The following is a 20,924-nucleotide window of genomic DNA, read 5'->3' as shown; positions in this document are numbered from 1 at the left end:
CGGTGGGAGTCTCAGAAGTGAGAGTCTGAGAACCAGTGGGAGTCTCAGGAGTGGCAGTCTGAGAGCCAGTGTCAGCCTCAGAGCCAGGAGCAGTCTCAAAGTTGGTTTCAGTCTTCTTGAGAGAGCCAATGTCAGTCTGAGAGCTAGTGGGAGTCTGAGAGGCAGTGAGAGTCTGAGACCCAGAGGTAGTCTCAGGAGTGGCAGTCTGAGAGCCAGTAGGAGTCTCAGGAGTGGGAGTCTGAGAGCCAATATAAGTCTCAGAAGTGGGAGTCTGAGAGCCAATAGGAATCTCAGAAGTGGGAGTCTGAGAGCCAATAGGAGTCTCAGGAGTGGGAGTCTGAGAGCCAATATAAGTCTCAGAAGTGGGAGTCTGAGAGCCAATAGGAGTCTCAGAAGTGGGAGTCTGAGAGCCAATAGGAGTCTCAGAAGTGGGAGTCTGAGAGCCAATAGGAGTCTCAGGAGTGGGAGTCTGAGAGCCAATATAAGTCTCAGAAGTGGGAGTCTGAGAGCCAATAGGAGTCTCAGAAGTGGGAGTCTGAGAGCCAATAGGAGTCTCAGAAGTGGGAGGCTGAGAACCAGTGGGAGTCTCAGGAGTGGGAGGCTGAGAACCAGTGGGAGTCTCAGGAGGAGCAGTCTGAGAGCCAGTGGAGGACTCAGAGACAGTATTACAATGAGATGATTTCAGCCATGATATCAAATGCCAGGGTTTTGCATTTAACGTTGTTCCTGTACACTTCATTGCGACATGAATTTTCATGAGAGAGCCAGTGTCAATCTGAGAGCCAATGGGAGGCGTCTCAGAAGGAGTGGCAGCCTGAGAGCCAGTGTCAATCTGAGAGCCAGGAGTAGTCTCAGAAGCAGTGGCAGTTGTGGTGGCATTGTCAGTCTGAGATACAGTGGAAGACTCAGAGACAGTATTACAATGAGATGACTTCAGCCATGAAATCAAATGCCAGGGTATTGCATGTAACATTGTTCCTGTGCATTTCACTGCGGCATTAATTTTCTTGCAAAGAGTCGTTGAGCCGGTCTCAGAGCCACTGTCAGCCTCAGAGACAGGAGCAGTCTCAAAGTCAGTTTCAGAGTCAGGAGCGGTCTCAAAGTCAGTTTCAGTCTCAAAGCCAGTGGCAGTCTCAGAGATTTTGGAAGCCTCAGATACTGTGGTGAAAGAAGAAGAGGGGAGAAACTTACGCTATTAAATCTACTTAATTTCTATCAGTATAACGGTTGCTGTGATCAAAAATGAGATGTCTTTCGAGGCGGCGTCGGCCGCTCGCTTTGAGCTTATATACACTAGCCTGGCGGCGATGGACACCTACAGACCGGTGGCGACCGATCACTCTGTGCCCGACGCGGCGGTGTCCGCTCACTCTGTGCCCGACGCTGCGGCGACCGCTCTCTCTGTTCCTGATGCGGCGGCGTCCGCTCACTCTGTGCCCGACGCGGTGGCGTCCCCTCACTCTGTGCCCGACGCTGCGGCGACCGCTCTCTCTGTTCCTGATGCGGCGGCGTCCGCTCACTCTGTGCCCGACGCGGTGGCGTCCCCTCACTCTGTGCCCGACGTGGCGGCGACCGCTCACTCTGTGATATCTATCACATGTCTCTGACCGGGACAAAGGTTGAGTGTTACTCTACTTATGTGTGTTGACAAAATACACACAGCCATCTTATAAACTCCTGAAAGATATGTGACCTTCATATAAAATGCATGAATGAATGCAACAATCAACAGAGTTCATTATTAATAAAGACGAACAGGTGTGAGCTACCGGCACCCATTCACACACTCAGACGCCCATGACCTTTTGTCCCGCTTATTAGGAGTCCATTTCCAAACCCTTAGTTTCCATCAAACCTGTTCATTACCAACACAATGACCAAACCAAACAAGCTCTGCAAGAACACCAGAGTACACATGAATCACATTGTCTTAAACCAAAATACAACCAACCATTTGCACAACCACAATGAGGGCAAGAGATAACCTACAATCATAGTGTAAACTACAGCTTCACAATAGTGGCACATCTGAAATTGCATGAACCTGCATGCATTTATTTTTCCATGAAAGGCTATTGTTTAATACTAAACCTTTAATTCATGCACACAGGTGATTTCCGCAGGTGGAAGGGATGCTGGGAATGAAAACAACAAACAGAAACATGGCTGTTGCTATACAACAAGGTTAACGACGTGGCGGCGTCCGCTCACTCTGTGCCCGACGCGGTGGCATCCGCTCACTCTGTGCCCGACGCGGTGGCGTCCGCTCACTCTACGCCCGAGGTGACAGCGTCCGTTCTCTCTGTGCCTGATGCGGCGGCGACCGCTATCTCCGTTCCTGACGTGGCAGTGACCGCTCACTCTACGCCCGAGGCGACGGCGTCCGCTCTCTCTGTTCCTGATGCGGCGGCGACCGCTATCTCCGTTCCTGACGTGGCAGTGACCGCTCACTCTGTGCCCGAGGCGACGGCGTCCGCTCTCTCTGTTCCTGATGCGGCGGCGACCGCTATCTCCGTTCCTGACGTGGCAGTGACCGCTCACTCTGTGCCCGAGGCGACGGCGTCCACTCTCTCTGTTCCTGATGCCGCGGCGACCGCTATCTCCGTTCCTGACGTGGCAGTGACCGCTCACTCTGTGCCCGAGGCGACGGCGTCCGCTCTCTCTGTTCCTGATGCCGCGGCGACCGCTATCTCCGTTCCTGACGTGGCAGTGACCGCTCACTCTGTGCCCGAGGCGACGGCGTCCGCTCTCTCTGTTCCTGATGCGGCGGCGACCGCTATCTCCGTTCCTGACGTGGCAGTGACCGCTCACTCTGTGCCCGAGGCGACGGCGTCCGCTCTCTCTGTTCCTGATGCGGCGGCGACCGCTATCTCCGTTCCTGACGTGGCAGTGACCGCTCACTCTGTGCCCTAGGCGACGGCGTCCACTCTCTCTGTTCCTGATGCCGCGGCGACCGCTATCTCCGTTCCTGACACGGCAGTGACCGCTCACTCTACGCCCGAGGCGACGGCGTCCGCTCTCTCTGTTCCTGATGCGGCAGCGACCGCTATCTCCGTTCCTGACGTGGCAGTGACCGCTCACTCTGTGCCCGAGGCGACGGCGTCCGTTCTCTCTGTTCCTGATGCGGCGGCGACCGCTATCTCCGTTCCTGACGCGGCAGTGACCGCTATCTCCGTTCCTGACGCGGCAGTGACCGCTATCTCCATTCCTGACGCGGCAGTGACCGCTATCTCCATTCCTGACGCGGCAGTGACCGCTCACTCTGTGCCCGAGGCGATGGCGTCCGCTCTCTCTGTTCCTGATGCGGCGGCGTCCGCTCTCTCTGTTCCTGATGCAGCGGCAACCACTATCTCTGTTCCTGTTGCGGCGGCGTCCGCTGACGTTCCTCTGGTGGCGAGGCCGGCTACGTTCCTCTGGCGGCGATGTCCGCTCACGTTACTCCGCTGCACGGGCCTGCCCCGCCATCCCTCTCCCTGATTCACCTTCCCCCGTGACTCCTCCCTCCAGATTGTTTGTTTTGGAAACGTCTGGAAACCGTTCCCTTGAGGGGGGGTACTGTCGTGATCTGGGCTGCGGGGTTTCCCCCAGCCATCTGAGGTCACTGTTTCCCTTTCCCTTGCACTGCACTTCCCTGATCGTTTACACCTGTCTTGTTGTCATTAACACTCATCAAGCTCACACCTGTTCACAATCATATGGACTATAAGAACTCTCACTGCCCACTATTCATTCTGTCTGCATTGTCTTCGTATGTCTGTCTCTCACGCTCCAGATCTCTGTGTTCTTTGCTCGTGTTCCAGTTCTGTTTACTTTGTATTTTCTAGTCTTGTTGTGCCGTGTTGGCCTTTGGTTTGTGTTTGTTTATTGTTTTATTACTAAATATATTTCTTCCCTGCATTTTGGACCCAGACCTCGTGTGTAACGTGACAGAATAAACATGTCAGACAATATACATTTACATTCTTCACTCATTGAGACACATTTAATGAAAACAATTTACTTGATTTATTTTAATATATGCTCAAATAGACATGTTACAATGACTTTCTTATTGCACTTGCCTTGATATTCTCTGAAACGGGGTCCCAGTTGTATAGTGGTGGTCTTGATGGTCATATTTTCCTGATGGGTGCCCTCCATTTTTAGTTCAACTGGTGAATTTTTGTTCACCCTAATTATGTTGGTTCGGGTTTGTTGATAACCACACGGGAGTGGATCTTTTAGACAATCGTGCATAGTTAGTCTTGAAGACAAATTTGCAAAACTGAATATATCAGATTGTGAAGTCAACTAAATTGTATACAATCGAGCAGATGAAATTCGAAGAGTGAATATTACTGTAAAGTTAGTCAAACGAGCTGAATATTGCAGAGCGAATATTGTAGTCGAACAGAGTGAAAACAACAGACTGATGAGCCAAACACACAGAAAATCAAAGATCTTTGTGACAAACAGCCAAAATAAAAGTTCGCCTTAACCTGGAAAATTATGACAGAAATATAATACTATTGCATACTAAATGTAATTCTCAAAGCAGTTGTAGTAGTAATAATATTCATAATATCATATTCTTTCAGGAATATCATAGAACCAAGATATTTTTGGACCCCTGTTTTAATTTATCTGGTTGTTGTGCAGCATTTGCTCATTTATTGATTATTCATTTGTATTAAATCATAAAGCAAATTTAGGAGAAAAGTACAGCAAAAACAGTAAAATTGTAAAATATTTTTACTATTTCAAATAATGTTTTTTTTATTATTTGAATATATTTTAAAATGCAATTAATTCCTGTGATTAAAGCTACATTTTTAGCATCATTACTCCAGTCTTCAGTGTCACATGATCCTTCTAATATGATGATTTGCTGTTCAAGAAATATTTTATTATTATTATTATTATTATTATTATCCATATTTAAAACAGTTGAGTCAATTCTTTGATGAATATAAAGATCCAAAGATCTGAATTTATCTAAAATAAAAAGCTTTTGTAATATTATACACTATACCATTCAAAGAAATTATAGAAAATAATACTTTTATTTAGCACGGATGCTTTAAATTGGTCAAAAGTGATGATAAAGACATTTATAATGTTACAAAAGTTTTTATTTTATTTTAAGATAAATGCTGTTCTTGTGAACTTCATCAAAGAAACCTGAAAAAATTCTACTCAGCTGTTTTCAATATATTAATAATATTAAATGTTTGTTTTTTTAAGCAGCAAATCAGAATATTATTATGATTTTTGAAGGACTGGAGAACTGAAGGATCGTGTGACACTAAAGACTGGAAATTCAGCTATGAAATCACAATATCTTGAAAATAACAATAAAATTATTTAAATTTAAAATTATTTATTATTTATTAAATAAAAATATTTAACATTTTTACTGTTTTGCTGTACTTTGGATCAAATAAACGCAGGGTTGGTGAGCAGAAGAGACTTTTTTAAACTTTAAAAGTTGTACTGTTCAGACAATGTGTAAATAAATACTAATTATTAGAACACTTAAAACATTTAAATAGATATATTTTCCCCCTTCATTTATATATATATTTATATATAAATGATCAGGAGACAATCCAGTACAGTAAGCATGTCAATAAAATGAAGTCTAGCTGTTTAAGAATCAGAAGTCTCTCAGTTTAGCGTCTGGCGCCCTCATCTGAGAGGCCCATTTCTCTGAAAGACACACTTAACAAGCAGCTCTTTATGCTGTCTCTGTGTGCAGCTATAGTGCAGTCCCAGAAGGCCCCTAACCAGTATTTTTTATAGGTAAACAGTCGATATGCTTTGCATATGTTACAATTATTTTTTTTTTATAGAAGCTATAGCATAGCAAGCGTATAGCAAATGTACACACAATGTATTTTTATTTGTCCTCAAATCTAAATGAAAAAAATCTTAGGTGTCCACTAGAGGGCAATCAGTCTATTACAATAGTCTCAGTACAAGATAATTTGAGTCTTTTGAAAGTTTATTTCATTTATGCAAAACAGTTTACACCAGAATACAAAGAATCAGGTAGCAAACAAACATAAACAGTCACATACATGTTCAAAACAACTTAGATTCATTTTAGTCTCCATTTTAGCATTTTTATATAAATATGAGGTGCAAACACTGTACACCAGATGACAGAGGATACAAAATCCATTCTTTAAAGGCATAATTCACTCAAGAATGAAAATTCTGTCATTAATTACATTAACTTACCCTCATGTCGTTCCAAACCTGTAAGACCTACGTTCATCTTCAAAACACAAATTAAGATGTTTCTGATGAAATCCGAGAGCTTTCTGACCCTCCATAGACAATAAGTGTCCTACCATGTTCAACTTCGAGAAGAACATCTTCAAAATAGTCCATGTGACATCAGTGTTCAACAGTAATTTTATGAAGCTACAAGAACACTGATTTCATCAAAAATATCTTAATTTGCGTTCCAAAGGCCTTCCAGGTTTGTAATGACATAAGGCTGAGTAATAATGACAGAATTTTCATTTTTGGGTGAACTATCCCTTTAATTCCTTCACCATTCATTGCACAGGGATTCAAGGTCACATTATCAGAAAACCGCAGGGGTAAAATTCTGCTCAAAGATATATGTTAATGATCAAAAACGTAAGCAGAAACACATGCTTCAGTGAATGTGATCTTGGGACTCAAATCAAATCAGCGTCTTCTTACCAGGCAAATTCATAATCAAAGTCCCTAAAATAATAATAACGTGTTACTATCAGCAGCATCTGTAATAGTCAGTTCAAGCAGGACGTGTTTCTTCAAATCCTGTTCGACATAATCCTAATATTAAGTCTTCTAAAAAAGGACTTCATTTTGCAGAACTTCCGCTTTTGCTTCTTGACTTTTCTCTTTCTGAGATAAAACGCCTCCCAGTTTTCTTCATCTTCTTCCCAAGGGCCCCAAGCTCCTCCGTTGCGTCTCGGATCGGCTCTGGGATCTTCCGACGGGTAGCGCACAGGAACGGCGGTCCGGTTGTAGAACGCTAACCGGGCTAGCAACTGCTTAACCACGTCTGGCCGGCGCTCTGCGAGATCGTAGCGCTCATACGGATCATCCGCAACATTGAAGAGCCACAAGGATTTCTTTGCTTCCGTGTGGCGTTCTAAATTCCACCAAGATTCTGGAAAGTTTCCGAGCATCTGATTCGGAATCCAGTCTCCGTATCCGGGATTTCCAGTCAGGAGCTTCCAATCTCCAACTCGAACTGCCGCCTGTACGGCTGTATTCCAAATCCCATATCCGTTTTTTAGAGATCCATGGCGTGCGGCATTGTAAAGCGGATCGATGTTATGAAGGATCTCCAAACGTTGAGACTCTTTCCCGTTACTAATGGTTTCCCACATGTCATATCCATCAAGCCCATCCATCCGGGAAACATTCCCTCCTGCAAGTCCAACTAGCGTTGGATACCAATCAGTGATGTGAACCAGAGCTTTGCTAACTCTCTTCCTGCGTCTTAACAATGGACTATGGACGAATCCAATGCCACGGATGCCTCCTTCCCAATATGTTCCCTTTCTTCCTCGTAGAGGCCAATTGCTCCCGCCAAAGAGCGGCTGCCCACCATTATCTGTGGAAAAGATAATGACGCTGTTCTTATAGTACCCATACTTTCGGAGCGCGTACGTTACATTTTTAACCGCCTCGTCTACGGATGAAACCATCCCAGCGTATTTCCGGCGAAACACGTTTCCCATTTGCCTATACGGATAGACGTATTCCCTCGGCGTCTGCAATGGTGTGTGCACAGCTTGAAAAGAGAGGAAAATGAATAGAGGCTGGGATGAAGGATCATGAGCAGCAAGGATTTTTCGGACTTTTTGAGTGTACAAATGCGTGGAATAACGCCCTCCCTGATCCCACGCCACACGCTCGCCCTCGTGAAGGTCGTAGCCGCAAATTCCCGGCCCGTCGCACGACTTGTAGGTGTAATAATCCACGCTGCCCGTCAGGGAGCCAAAGTACGTGTGGAATCCGCGGCGGGTCGGCAGGCAATCACGCTTGTAGAAGCCAAGGTGCCATTTGCCTACCATGTGCGTGGCGTATCCTGCCTCCTGCAGCCGCTGCGGCAATGTCTGGAGGTCAAAGGGCAAACAGCTGGGCTGCCGAGAGCGGATTATCGAGTGCTGGAGACCCGTATGGATCTGATATCTAGAGCGGAAAGGGAAAGGAAAATAAATGGATGAGAACTCACAAACACATCTCGTCACGTGCACAAATGTGGTTTGATTTATTGATTTCACAAACTCTTTGAACCTTTTTAATGATCCCTAATTTATGTACAGTGCTTTGAATTGTAAGAAATGTACAATGAAATGAACAAACTTTGCTCTGTCTTGGCTTTTCCTAAAAATGTAACCCTTTCCAACAACGTCTGCGTGATTTTGAGATCCATCTTTTCACACTGAGGACAACTGAGGAACTCACATGCAACTATTACAGAAGGTTCAAATGCTTATTGATGCTCCAGAAGCAAACACAATGCGTTAACCAGGGGGTGAAAACTTTTTGAATTTGAAGATCAGGGTAACTTTAACTTATTTTGTCTTCTGGGAAACATCTAAGTATCTTCTGTAGCTTCTGAAGGGCAGTACTAAATGAAACAATATGATATTTAGGCAAAATAAGAAAAATGTACACATCTTCATTCTGTTCAAAAGTTTTCACCCCCAGCTCTTGATGCATGTGTTTCCTTCTGAAGCATCATTGAGTGTTTGAACCTTTTGTAATAGTTGCATGTGAGTTCCTCAGTTGTCCTCAGTGTGAAAAGATGGGTCTCAAAAGGGTTCAAATACACAAAAATGCTGACAAACCAAAGAATTTGTTGGACCTAAAGGATTTTTCTGAAGAACAGTGGGCAGTTTAACTGCTCAGGACAAACAAGGGACTCATGAACAACTATCACTAAACAAAAAAAACTCAGCTGTGGATCATTTAGGTAACAACACAGTATTAAGAATCAAGTGTATGTAAACTTTTTGAATGGGGTGATTTTTTTAAATTCAGCTATTCTCTTGTGGACTATATGTCAATGTCTTTAATGTGAAATATCTTATTCAGGTCAGTACTAAATAAAAAATAACATGTATTTGTATGATCCCTCTTATTTTGGTAAAATAATTAACATTTTTCAGATTCTGTATGTAAATTTTGACCTGTTTAAATTGATTAGTATATTTTACATATATTTAAATATGTTTGTTTTATCTTATTTGAAATGGGTTCATGGATAGTTTACCCCAAAATTAACATTTAATCAATAATTAGTGACTAACTGATGGCATTGCTCATTAATTGTTAAATAAAGTTTTCTTTGCTCACAGAAAGTTTTCTCATAGCTTCATAAGATTACAGTTGAACCACTGATATCACATGGACTATTTTAACAATGTCCTTACTACCTTTCTGAGTCTTGAACATGTCAGTTACACTGCTGTCTAAGGAAAGAAAGCTCTTGGATTTCATCCAAAATATCTTAATTTGTGTTCTGAAGATGAAGGTCTTACAGGTTTGGAACGACTGAAGGTGAATAATTAATGACAGAATTTTCATTTTTGGATGAACTAGCCCTTTAAGTAATCTTAAAGACCCCTGGAACCACTGACTTAAATTATTCTGACATTGTTTGCTTCATTATAACAATATAACCCTTACTATGTTGTACAGTGGTGGCCATGGTGCTTTTAAATTGTTTACTGCTCATTACCATATTTATGTAACAAAAACACCAAGTAAACGTCCACAAACGTGCAGACAGCTGACTGAAGCGACTGAGAGAGTGAGTGAATTACCTGCCAGTGATGAACTGACTGCGGGATGGAGTGCAGATGGGCTGGATGTAGTAGTTCTCCAGCTTCACTCCTTCCGCTGCCAGTTTGTCCAGTGTCGGTGTGTGGATGTCCTTGTTGTGGTAGCCGATGTCGTTGAAGCCCTGATCATCTGTCATGATGAAGATAATGTGCGGACGCGGATGGTTCGGCTGCTCGACCTGGTTAGGACTCGTCCAGTCCTGGGACAGATAACCCAGACTGAGCAAACTCATCACGGAGAGCGCCGTTAGAGCCGGTGCTGTCATGGCAACGCGTTCAAGCAACGGTACTTGAGGAAAAAAATCATGAATGATCGTCTGAACTGCAGACACGAGCGTAAAGTTTGTGTGAGGAGGCAGCGCGATGTATGTGCGCTCCGTGAGGGGTCTGGCTGTGTCTCAAAAACTAGTGAGTTGCCTACCTAGTGAGCATTTATTTTTTTTCTGCACGTGCCCAAGAATGCTGGACGCGCCTACAGTTGCCAAAAATGTCTGAAGATCTATGAGATTAATACTTACACAGTATTTTACTACTTACACAGCAGGGTCAGAAATAACTTTTCCATTAAGGGGCAATATTTTCCCCCTGGAATAGATTTTTTTTAATTGTTGTTTTGTTTTATAATCACCGTATTATAATAAAAACTATACTATTTCGTCTTTAATGTCAAATACTTAAATTCTCATAATTACTGTAATCAATATTTTAAACTTGTCAATAACAATTGACTGTTTTACATTGTATATATTACATGTAAAAAAAAAAAAAAAAACAGGAATATTATCACAAGAAAGCATTATTGTATTATTGCTCTTTATATTATTATAATGATTATTAGCCTAACATCGGTATGGAAAACAATACAAACTGCTTTTGTTTTGTTTTGGGCGAGTCACAAACAAACATGCCAGTCCATGAGGTTAGCCAAGTGTAGCACAAATTATGTAAAAACCCTCGTTATAATCATTAAAGAGACGGAATAATCTTTTATTTATTCTGTTTTGTTTATGATGATGAAATTCGCCAGTGTGCTCATTCATAAACAGCGCCGGTGGAATAATGTAAGCGTCTCTGATTGGTCAATGCAATTCCTAAACTCAACAGAAACGCGTTTAATTGGTTAAAAAGCTCAAGGCTGCACAAAACAGCGTGTAATCTGATGCAGTTTGAGTTAATTGTAATTCCGCAAATAGACACTTTTCATTCATTTTCATGTTTCATTTTAATCGCAACAGCCATAATACGTTGTTTAATTGTGTAGAGGCATTATGTGCCCTTTGTCTTAAATTTATGGGGCATTTTTGTTCATTTTGAGGGCATTTTTGCCACAAGTCCTCAATTATTTCCAACCCTGTTACATCAATTGGCCATATTGGCGGCACTGAACGTAAACAATGCCACTTAACTGAACGAAACTTGCAGATTTTGCAGATTATTGCTGCTAAAAATGGTCAATTATTGTCATGTTTTGGGCTGTACTAGTTGGTCAGACCAGGCAAAACATTTGGAGTATAGACTGCCGAAAGTTTATAAAAAATGTGGTTGCCAGAACTTCACCATTTTACTATAGTTTCCTTTACATTTTTAAAGTTTATCAGAATTTAACAGAAAGTTTAACTTAAATTTACTACAAAAATGTATTGTATAATGTTAATATACTAATTTACCATTATAATATACTGACAAATATATTTAATACTTCATAATATATACAAAACACCATCATGGTAACATGTTTAAACAAAAAACATTTTGTGGCATAAAACACTCATTTAAGAAAGAAAAACTAGGAAAAAACTGCAATTTCAATTAGAAACCATCAAATGTGAGCTGAGGATTCCGGGAATGCCAATTTATAATTTTACTGTATTTTATAAGAAAAATAGTTCCTTTTTAAAACTGCACATTTAGCAGTATTTTACTATAAAATTACACTGTAGGTTAAAAGTTCATAGAAAAATGGATAATATCCTGGCTGAAAATTTTCAGTAAATTTCCATGACGTTTCATGACATTTCCTTCAACCCTAAAAATCTGTTTAAAGGCTATTAAAAGCTATAATAAGTTATCAATAAAAAGAAATGACAAAGAAAATGCTATAGATACTATTGTTTATTTAAGTGAGGATACGAAGAGCTCAATAAATAAAGCAAAATAAAGTAAACTGTGACATATTATACCCAAAAATTCTTCATCCAGTGAACTACCGGTAAAACTGATAAAACATTTACAGTAAGACCAAAAATTGGATTTGACTCTTTGACCCGACCATGTTTTGTTACATACTTTCTATGAGAGTTATCTGACATTATCAAAATGAATTTGTTGTGACATTTTGTTTAACTCCTATAAATAATTGAACACTTAAGTTTAAGTCTTAAGTTCTTGTCATATTTTATTACCATTTTATAAACTATAGCGAGTAAACTGTGATAACGTGAGAAATGTTGAAGGTGTCTGAATACATTTTTATTTGACTGAATGTTTTTTTTTGTCTTTGATGCCCAAAAATGTTGTAGATGACATTTCTATATGCTCCAAATCTTTTTTATTGGTCTTTTGTGACATTTCTAGGTGAGCAGCTAACTAGGTTTTGACGCACAGTCATGGTTCAGTTCTAGGATTGAGTTCTCACCGCCCCTTAAGTACAACAAAGAGACGTATTCAAGAGAGATATTTTCTCTCTGGGTGTGTGATGTCCTGCCATTGTTTAAAACAAACTGCCTATAAAATAAATGCATTACTCCAATGTCTTTCATCTGTGGTTTGGAGCCATTTGTGCTTAACTCTTGATTTATATTATCACTTTATCATCATGGACATATTATGACCTGGCTACAGATGTATAGGAAGTACGATCATTTTTACAACCTGTTTATTAGCTTAATAAATAGAAGACAGTCTTTAGATTTGCTGTTATTCGTTTGGTCCATGTTTTTTATTAATCTCCAAACACAAGCCGAGGCCCCTAAGGATTCCTGCTATTAAAACATGCCGTAGGAGTATTTAGGGGGACCAGGGGTACAAACCGTGCTTGAACAGAGACAGCGTTTGTGCGCACAAGAGCTCTTTTATTGGGACTTTGAGCGTTGTTATTATATATGAGCTGGCGCTCACTGGATTCACTGTGTGCACATCACCTGAAGCCACACACACTCAGCTGATAAGATCTGAAAGAGAAACATACGTTTCTGTTCACATCTGTGTCCGTTTAGGACTGGTGTCAACATATTGTGCAATGAAGTCAACATTCTTTGTAAAATAAACGCTAAAAAGATGCCAGAGTGATCCAGCCCAACTATCGCGTCATATTGTCAGGAAATCAACATGCTTCATGTCATATTAGAAATTTTTATAATTGTGTTCTTAATAAAAAAGTCAAACAATAGGGTACAGATGATTAAAGATGTTTTGATGTCTTGAGTCACCAGGGCTGGCCATGAATGATTCATAATTAAAGAAATAGGTCATCCAAAAAATGTAATTTCTTGAAAATGTATTCACCTTTAGGCCATTCAAGATGTAGATGTGTTTGATTCTTCATGGGAACAGATTTGGAGAAATTTAACATTACATCACTTGCTCACTATGGAGAATTATGGATTATAGACTTATATTTTTGTCTTAAAGCTAATGTTTTAATAATGGTGTTGTTTCTTACAAATATGCAGCGTTTAACTTCACAAGATGTTAACTGATTGTCTGGAGTCATGTGGATTACTTGTGGATTTTTATATTTGAATATATAAAAATAAAATAAAATTCAACTGATCAAAAGTTAGAAGTTTAACAAAAACATACAAACAAACAATATACAAATATACTTCAAAAAAGTGACCCAAGTTTCTCTCTTACTTAAAATATTTGGCCATGAAAATATCTTACACGAGTGAGTACACATTCCTTTCCCCAAAAACAACAACAACAGCAAATCCACCTTAAATGTCTCTGATGTCAGTTTTAGCTCAAACCTCCACGTTCTGAGTCGCTGCCAGGCTGTTACTATCTTAAATGTTGACTTTGCAGAACAAATGTACACAAATGCTTTTAGATCTGTCTAATAATAGAACAACTGCTTATAAATCTACCAAATGTTATGTCTGGTATTTAATTAAAGTCAGATATTTAAAAAATCTGACCTTTATGGGCACCTCTTCCAAATTCCTTTGGTCACAGTCACCTGGTCACATTGACTCAGTGATTGTTCTCGGAAGAATGTAGACATAACAAACCTAAATAGATTGGAATAAAACTAAATCATTTTGAATCTAATTTTGTCATTCTTTACAGGCACGTCGTGGCTTATTGTGAGGGTTTTTTATCCGTTATCTGTTAACTGAAGTTATTCATTATCCGATAACTGAAGAAATTATCCGTTAACTGAAGATTGAGGAAACCAAATATTAGTTTTATCAGTACTGACACTAAAACAGCCAAATTTGTTAAATTTTGCGTTGTTTTCTGTGTCGCTCTTGAGTACATAGCCAAACCGCTAGGTTTTGGTGTTGACTACAGGAGCTAAGCGTAAGTAGAAGATGAGTATTATTACTACTTTTACGCAAAAAATATTGTTGCATATACAGGTTATTTTATTGCAGCTTCAATTTAAGTGGAATTATCTTCTGAATAGGCTATCTATCATTTTGACTGTTTTTAATTGTTATAATGAAAAACAAATGAAATACAAGAAGTCTAAACTCTACAACAGGTAATTCCAGGAACAGACAGGTAGGGAAACACACACCAAAGCAATCTTGTCGACGGACAACAAGACAATGAACTGACAAAAACTTATAAAGGACACTAATCAAATACAAACAGGTGAAGGTGATGACACTTAACGAGACAGGAACTCCAAAAAAGGGCACACAAGGAAAAACCAAAACTGACAGAATGACAGGGGTGTTACATAACTCCCCCCTCCCAGGAGGCGCGACCCCGCACTGTAAACTGAAGGGAGACATGAAGGAAGGACAATACAAAGTCTATGCGGGAGGAGGTTTGCGCAGAGAACGGACTCCCAGGAGGAGGAGGATAAACAGAGTCCAGGCAGGTGACGACAGAGGGAGAGATCCGAAGGTCCACGGCGGAGCTGAAGTGAAAGAGGACTGAGGCAGAGCTGAATGAAGGGAGGAGCCCAACGGAGCCAGTGGGACGGAGCGACAAGGCACAGCCAGAGGAGTAGAGTCCTGAGGCGATGGCAGGGCGACGATCGACCAAGGCGGAGCTGGAGGGACGAGGGAGCCCGGTGGAGCTGGTGGGCCGACGGTGGAGACGACGGAGCTGAGAGCCAGGGAGGAGCCGCTGAGGTGGAGTCCAGGCTGGAGGCGCAGACGAGGGATCCTTCAGCCATGACGCCGATGGAGACTGGCAGACCTGCAGCGAGCCCACTGCACAGATGGTGGTCTGAGGGTGAGCAGAGGAGCTGTCAGAGGACAGCTGTGACATGGCAGATGCAGCATGGCAAACAGAAATAGGCAAAAGAGGAAGGGTGGGTGGGAAATCCAGGCAGGCAGACTGTAGCGGCGCACAGCAGAGATGAGCCACTATCCAGAGGGGGCGAATTAATCGACGCGCCAGTCCATGGTTAATCTTTTTCTTTGCTTTATTTTCACCAAAACATAGTGCTTAACATTCAGTTGCTAAAACATTAGCTCCGATCTTTCAAACCCGCGGACCACACGGTCTAAAAATTGTGTCCGCTCCCCTTACTCTAGCTCCACCTACTCCTCACCTGCCCTAAATGCAGAGTCGTCATTAAATAATAAAAGTCCCCAATACACAAACTCGTTACATTCAAAACAAATAATCAAATAAACACAAATAATTATAATTAACAAATTAAACAAACTAAATTGTATTCAAGTTATTAAATCAGTCCATTCAATGAAAAAATAGAAAAAGAAATGGCTCCAACACAGACAGTTCAGGGTAGACAGGAAGTTTAGTTTCTATATCCTCAGTGAAATCCATCAAATCTTGTTCCATATAGCATTCAGGGCAGACAGATAGTTCCAGGCAGGCAAGTAGTTTGCATTTTTAAATGTCCCAGATCCAGGTTTTGCTCACCCTCAGCAGTGGTGCAGTGGGCGGGGCCTTCCATAGCCCCCTTTTGCTCTACGTAGTTTCCCACCGTCACGGGTGCTGTAACCGGCTCTCACACCTGGTTGGACGTGACAGCCTCAGGCTCCACGGCAATTGGATCTGGATCTGGATCTGGCTCATACACCGCGTGTCGGGGTGATGGTCGGCTGGGTTCTGGGTCTGGAGTGGGGCTGGTGTCATCCTCCGCGGTCACCAACACTCAATATAATCCCTGGACATCCCTGGACAGCTGTGCTTTGGTGGTGGGGTTCAGTCCTGCACGATAGAATGTGCAAAGGCAGCTGTCCAGGTAGTGAGTCTTCAACCACAGGAAAAAATGTGTAACTGCTAAATAATATAGAGAAGGACTTAGTAAGCAGGAAAGGGCACAATATTTTGACAAACTAAAGTTAATAAGTGGTAAAGATACATACGAGCAGTATTAATGAAGATATTAGCTTTATATTTCATCTACCTGACTGAAAAAGATAAGCACAAGCACAAATTTTTGAAAAGAAAAAAAGATTCTTGCTCTGGAAATCCTGGTTCAGTTTGGCCAACCACAAATGCCTTTTGTTCCTCAGACAGTTTTTTACATTCTTCTCCTTGATTTATGACTTGTAGCAGTCTATAGTATGCCAAATGCTTTTCCCGGTCTGACCGATTAGTACAGTCCAAAACAAGACAATAACTGACCAATTTCAGCTGCAGTAATCAGCAAAATATGCGAGTTCTGTTCGGTTCAGTGGAATTGTTTATGTTGAGTTCTGCCAATATGGCCGATTGATGCGTTGTGAAAATATTCTATATCAGGAGTAGGGAACATTGATCCTGGAGAGCCCTGCAGAGTTTAGCTCCAACCCTGGAAAAAAAAAATACCAACATGTATCCCGAAGATCTTGATTAACTTGTTCAGGTGTGTTTGATTAGGGTTGGAGCTAAACTCTGCAGGGACACTGGCTCTCCAGGATCAACGTTCCCTACCCCTGCTCTATATGTTATGTATGCTTTTTGATCTCTACATCATTTATGGTTCATGTCCAACCATTTTTAATCAGCTTTTACCGCCTTCCAGCAATCAGTCTCTATTTTATTTTTATTCCCAATAGATGAAAAGTAGCGATAGAGGCTTTCAAAATGATGCTTTGTGAAGCTTCAAAACTTTAAGAATCGTTTGTTTAAAACTGGTTTCTGTGGTTTGATTCCTGAATGGATCGCAAGCTGGTGGCAAGATCCATTGAACTCTAATGGTAACAATGGAACTTTAGACCATAGTTGCTTTTGGGAAACGCACTTCTGAATGTTCGCAGCTACCAGGCAGTTTCAGTGAACTCATGAACCAATATATCTATGACAGGGATGTCCAGACGCTTAGCTCCAACCCTAATTAAACACATGTGAATCAGCTAATCAAGGTCTTAGTAGGCATGCTAGAAACTTCCAGGCAGGTGTGTTGAGGCAAGTTGGAGCTAAACTCTGCAGGACACTGACAGGGTTGCCAGGTTTTCACAAAAAAATCCACCAATTGTCCCCCAGCCAGTCACAACGCACTCAATAGCTGGCTAATCAGAGCTTTTCAGAACGATGACCTTTGTAAAAATCGACATAGGGCAGAGAGAAGCAACTATAATGTACAGTACAGTATGTGGAAAATAGTGTTTTTTGAACCTCAAACCATATAAACATTGCATTACACCAAATACACAAAATAATGTTCTTTTTAGCAACATCATATGTGACCCTGGACCACAAAACCAGTCATAAGGTTACATTTTACAAAACTGAGAGATGTACATTACATGAAAGCTCAATAAATAGGTTTTCTATTGACGTATAGTTTGTTAGGATAGGACAATATTTGGCTGAGATACAACTATTTGAAAATCTGGAATCTGAGAGTGCAAAAAAATCAAAATACTAAGAAAATCACCTTTAAAGTTCTCCAAATTAAGTTCTTAACAAGGCCTATTACTAATCAAAAATTTCATTTTCATATATTTACAGTAGGAATTTTACAAAAAATCTTCATGGAACATGATCTTTACTTAATTTCCTAATGATTTTTGGCATAAAAGAAAAATCAATAATTTTGACCCATACAATGTATTTTTAGCTATTGCTACAAATATACCCCAGCAACTTAAGACTGGTTTTGTGGTCCAGGGTCACATATGACCCCTTTAATGGGGATTTAAAAATAAGGAGTGGGTCATTGATGGTCATTGAATATACAGACAGATTAACTGTTCAGGTTTCGTGTTTACGGAACTTTTTTTAGAACGAGGGAAAAAAAATGATCGGATAGGGAACGCACCGGCTTCGTGTGGACGGAGCCTTAAACGCTAACTGATGCTCCAGAAGGAAACACAATGCATCAAAAGCCGGAGGTGTAAACTTTTGAACAGAATATAGATGTCTACATTTTTCTTATTTTGCCTAAATATCATATTTTTTCATTTACTGCCCTTCAGAAGCTACAGAAGATACTTCCATGTTCCCTAGGAGACAAACTAAGTTACATTTACCCTGATTTTATCCCAGTGGATTATATCTTGCAGAGTACATGTACTTCAGCTGCTGTTATTGTCACCTCTGAACATGTTCGTTAAACACACACTCTTCTGTACCTCCAAATCAGATCCTTTTTTTCTTCTTTTATGGCCTGGGAGAAAGTGAGAAGATGAAAGGAAATAATTAGAAGAGAAGCCAGCAGAGTCTGAGGAGATGTTGAATTTGGCGTTGCCAGAGTGTTATTAAAAACCCTTCCCCTCATACTAACACTAACTCCATTTAATCTACCACTTCCAGTAAAACGGCACACTTTTCATTTTCAGGCTTTCAAAGGATCTCAGGTTCTTATATTTACATACAGTCTGTTCAGAGAGGGCTTTTTAAACTCTAATTTGGAAATGATTTTTATTTCCTGCTATGAGCAGTTTCTGAAACATTGTCGTTTGGTTCTGCTTCTGGAGTATTACACCATTTCTAAACGTGTTTTCGTGCACGAATGACCGATCACGTATCTGTTTTCATATATAAGGTAAACAGCCAAGTTGTTATAGATTGAGAGAGGCCAGTAGTGAAAAGTGGGGCAGCTGTTAAGCAGTTTTCAGCAGAGGGTAGTTGTCAAAGAGAGGGATGTGAGGGGTGGTCAGACCTCTGAACAGCTAAATATGTGGAATGTGTGTTCGTTTTATATCCTGGGGAAACTGAATCTTGTTTTTGGATGAAACCTGAGAAAACGGCATATACAGCACAGACTCACACAAGCAGGGCTTTAACAGACAGCTCAATGAAACACCATGACTATGTTTGCAACAGTGTTGGAGAAACATTTTTTTTGCTAGTTTACATCATTTTCTTGCTCTAGACAGCTTAGGTGATTGGCTTAGAAAGTTCTGTGGTTCTGGTATTGTAGTCTAGACTCTTTTGGTCAGAATAACAAGAGAGAGCCATTTATGCACACCTAATTGTGCACTTACAACATCTACCAGCCAGGGGCGCCGCTAAGGGGGGGAAAGTTAGGACAATTCTAAGGGCCCACGCCATTTAGGGGCCCCCAGAGATCTGCTTTTGTGTGGTAGGGGGGGCCCAACCTCATATTTTGTCATAGGGCCCAAAATTGCGAGCGGCGCCCCTGCTACCAGCAGACGATACCTTCAGACCTGCAGAGGAACCAGCCAAACCCTGACCCCCTGGCAAAACCATTTACAAACTCCTTTTTTTTTCTCCTCAGATACTCATGAATGGAGCTCTGTGAACGCTAGTTACCCTGCTCCTCCCATCATCTGACCTGAACTGCTTACCATCACCCTAGTGAAGAGTTTCTCCTTTATTAATCATGCAAACACAGCCAAATGTTAGGTAATTATCAGTTTCATCATAGACGTGATCATTTGAAACTGCTGTTGTGTTTCGGGTTTATCTGAGTTTGTTCTTCCCACCCTGAATCCTCTTTAGAGAAACATGTAAACACGAGTGGGCTGCATCGCCCTAAAATAAACACATTCACACACACACAGTCTTCGTAAAGGCATACGCACGTTCACACACTCCACAGCTCAAACCCTAATCCAAACACACCTGCTCACACTCATTTCACCACACTGGCGAGTTTGGACGTCTGGATTTGATTGGTCTTGATTGGTCGGAGCCGGGTGTTGGAGCAGCGGTCGTTTGTGGTTTTACACTTACACAGAGATGTTTTTGCCTGATGTGACACGCTGACTCTGCTGTTCCTGAAATCAGACAAGGATCCTGACCCCAGTGAACTGCACAGGTAACATGTTCAAACCAGACCCCAATTTCTGCATTAGCTGCGGTGTCTAATCATATCAAAACATGTACTAGTACTTCTTGGTCACTTAGTAAATTAAATAATATCAAATTGCATGCAGTTATATATCTATATATATCTATATATATATATATCTATATATATATATATATATATATATATATATATATATATATATATTATTTATAATTAATAATTGAATGACATAATATCATTTACATATTTACTTATTATAATTATAATATTTACATATACTTATTATAATTTAAATAATGAAATTAAAACGTATTATTATTAATATATATCATTAATTTAGTAATTTAATATATAATTAAAATATAACGTACATATTTACTTACGATAATTGCTTATAATAATAATAACATATATACTTACTATAATTTAAAGAAAATAAATGCAAATATATAACATTTATTTCCCCTTAATGGTGGTTTTGGTCCAGTTGAGCTCTTATTGGTGTATAATACTTTATAAAATTAAATAAATAAATAAATTTCCATATATATTTTTGTATATTTATAATTAAATATTAATAACTTAATATAGCTAATTTACATATATACTTATTATAATTTATATATATATATATATATATATATATATATATATATAATAAAATTATAAAATATATATATATATATATATATATATATTGTATTAATAATTGAATTACATAATATCAT

The 20,924-nt window shown here is 40.4% G+C and overlaps 1 protein-coding gene across 1 annotated transcript; it reads right to left on the bottom strand.

Annotated features, from left to right (window-relative positions):
* Positions 1–6,788: 6,788 nt before the first annotated feature.
* On the bottom strand, positions 6,789–10,105 carry arsia (arylsulfatase family, member Ia). The gene is made up of 2 exons (XM_073821113.1): positions 9,822–10,105; positions 6,789–8,181 (listed from the first exon to the last, which is right to left on the bottom strand). Exons 1-2 carry the CDS (start codon positions 10,103–10,105, stop codon positions 6,789–6,791), a joined length of 1,677 nt encoding a protein of 558 aa, XP_073677214.1.
* Positions 10,106–20,924: the final 10,819 nt, after the last annotated feature.

The sequence above is a fragment of the Garra rufa genome, chromosome 16 (assembly GCF_049309525.1).
Source record: "Garra rufa chromosome 16, GarRuf1.0, whole genome shotgun sequence".
In the NCBI taxonomy this organism is placed as follows: domain Eukaryota; kingdom Metazoa; phylum Chordata; class Actinopteri; order Cypriniformes; family Cyprinidae; genus Garra; species Garra rufa.
The sequence above is the reverse complement of the archived record's forward strand: the minus strand, read 5'-3'. Positions and strand labels throughout refer to the sequence as shown.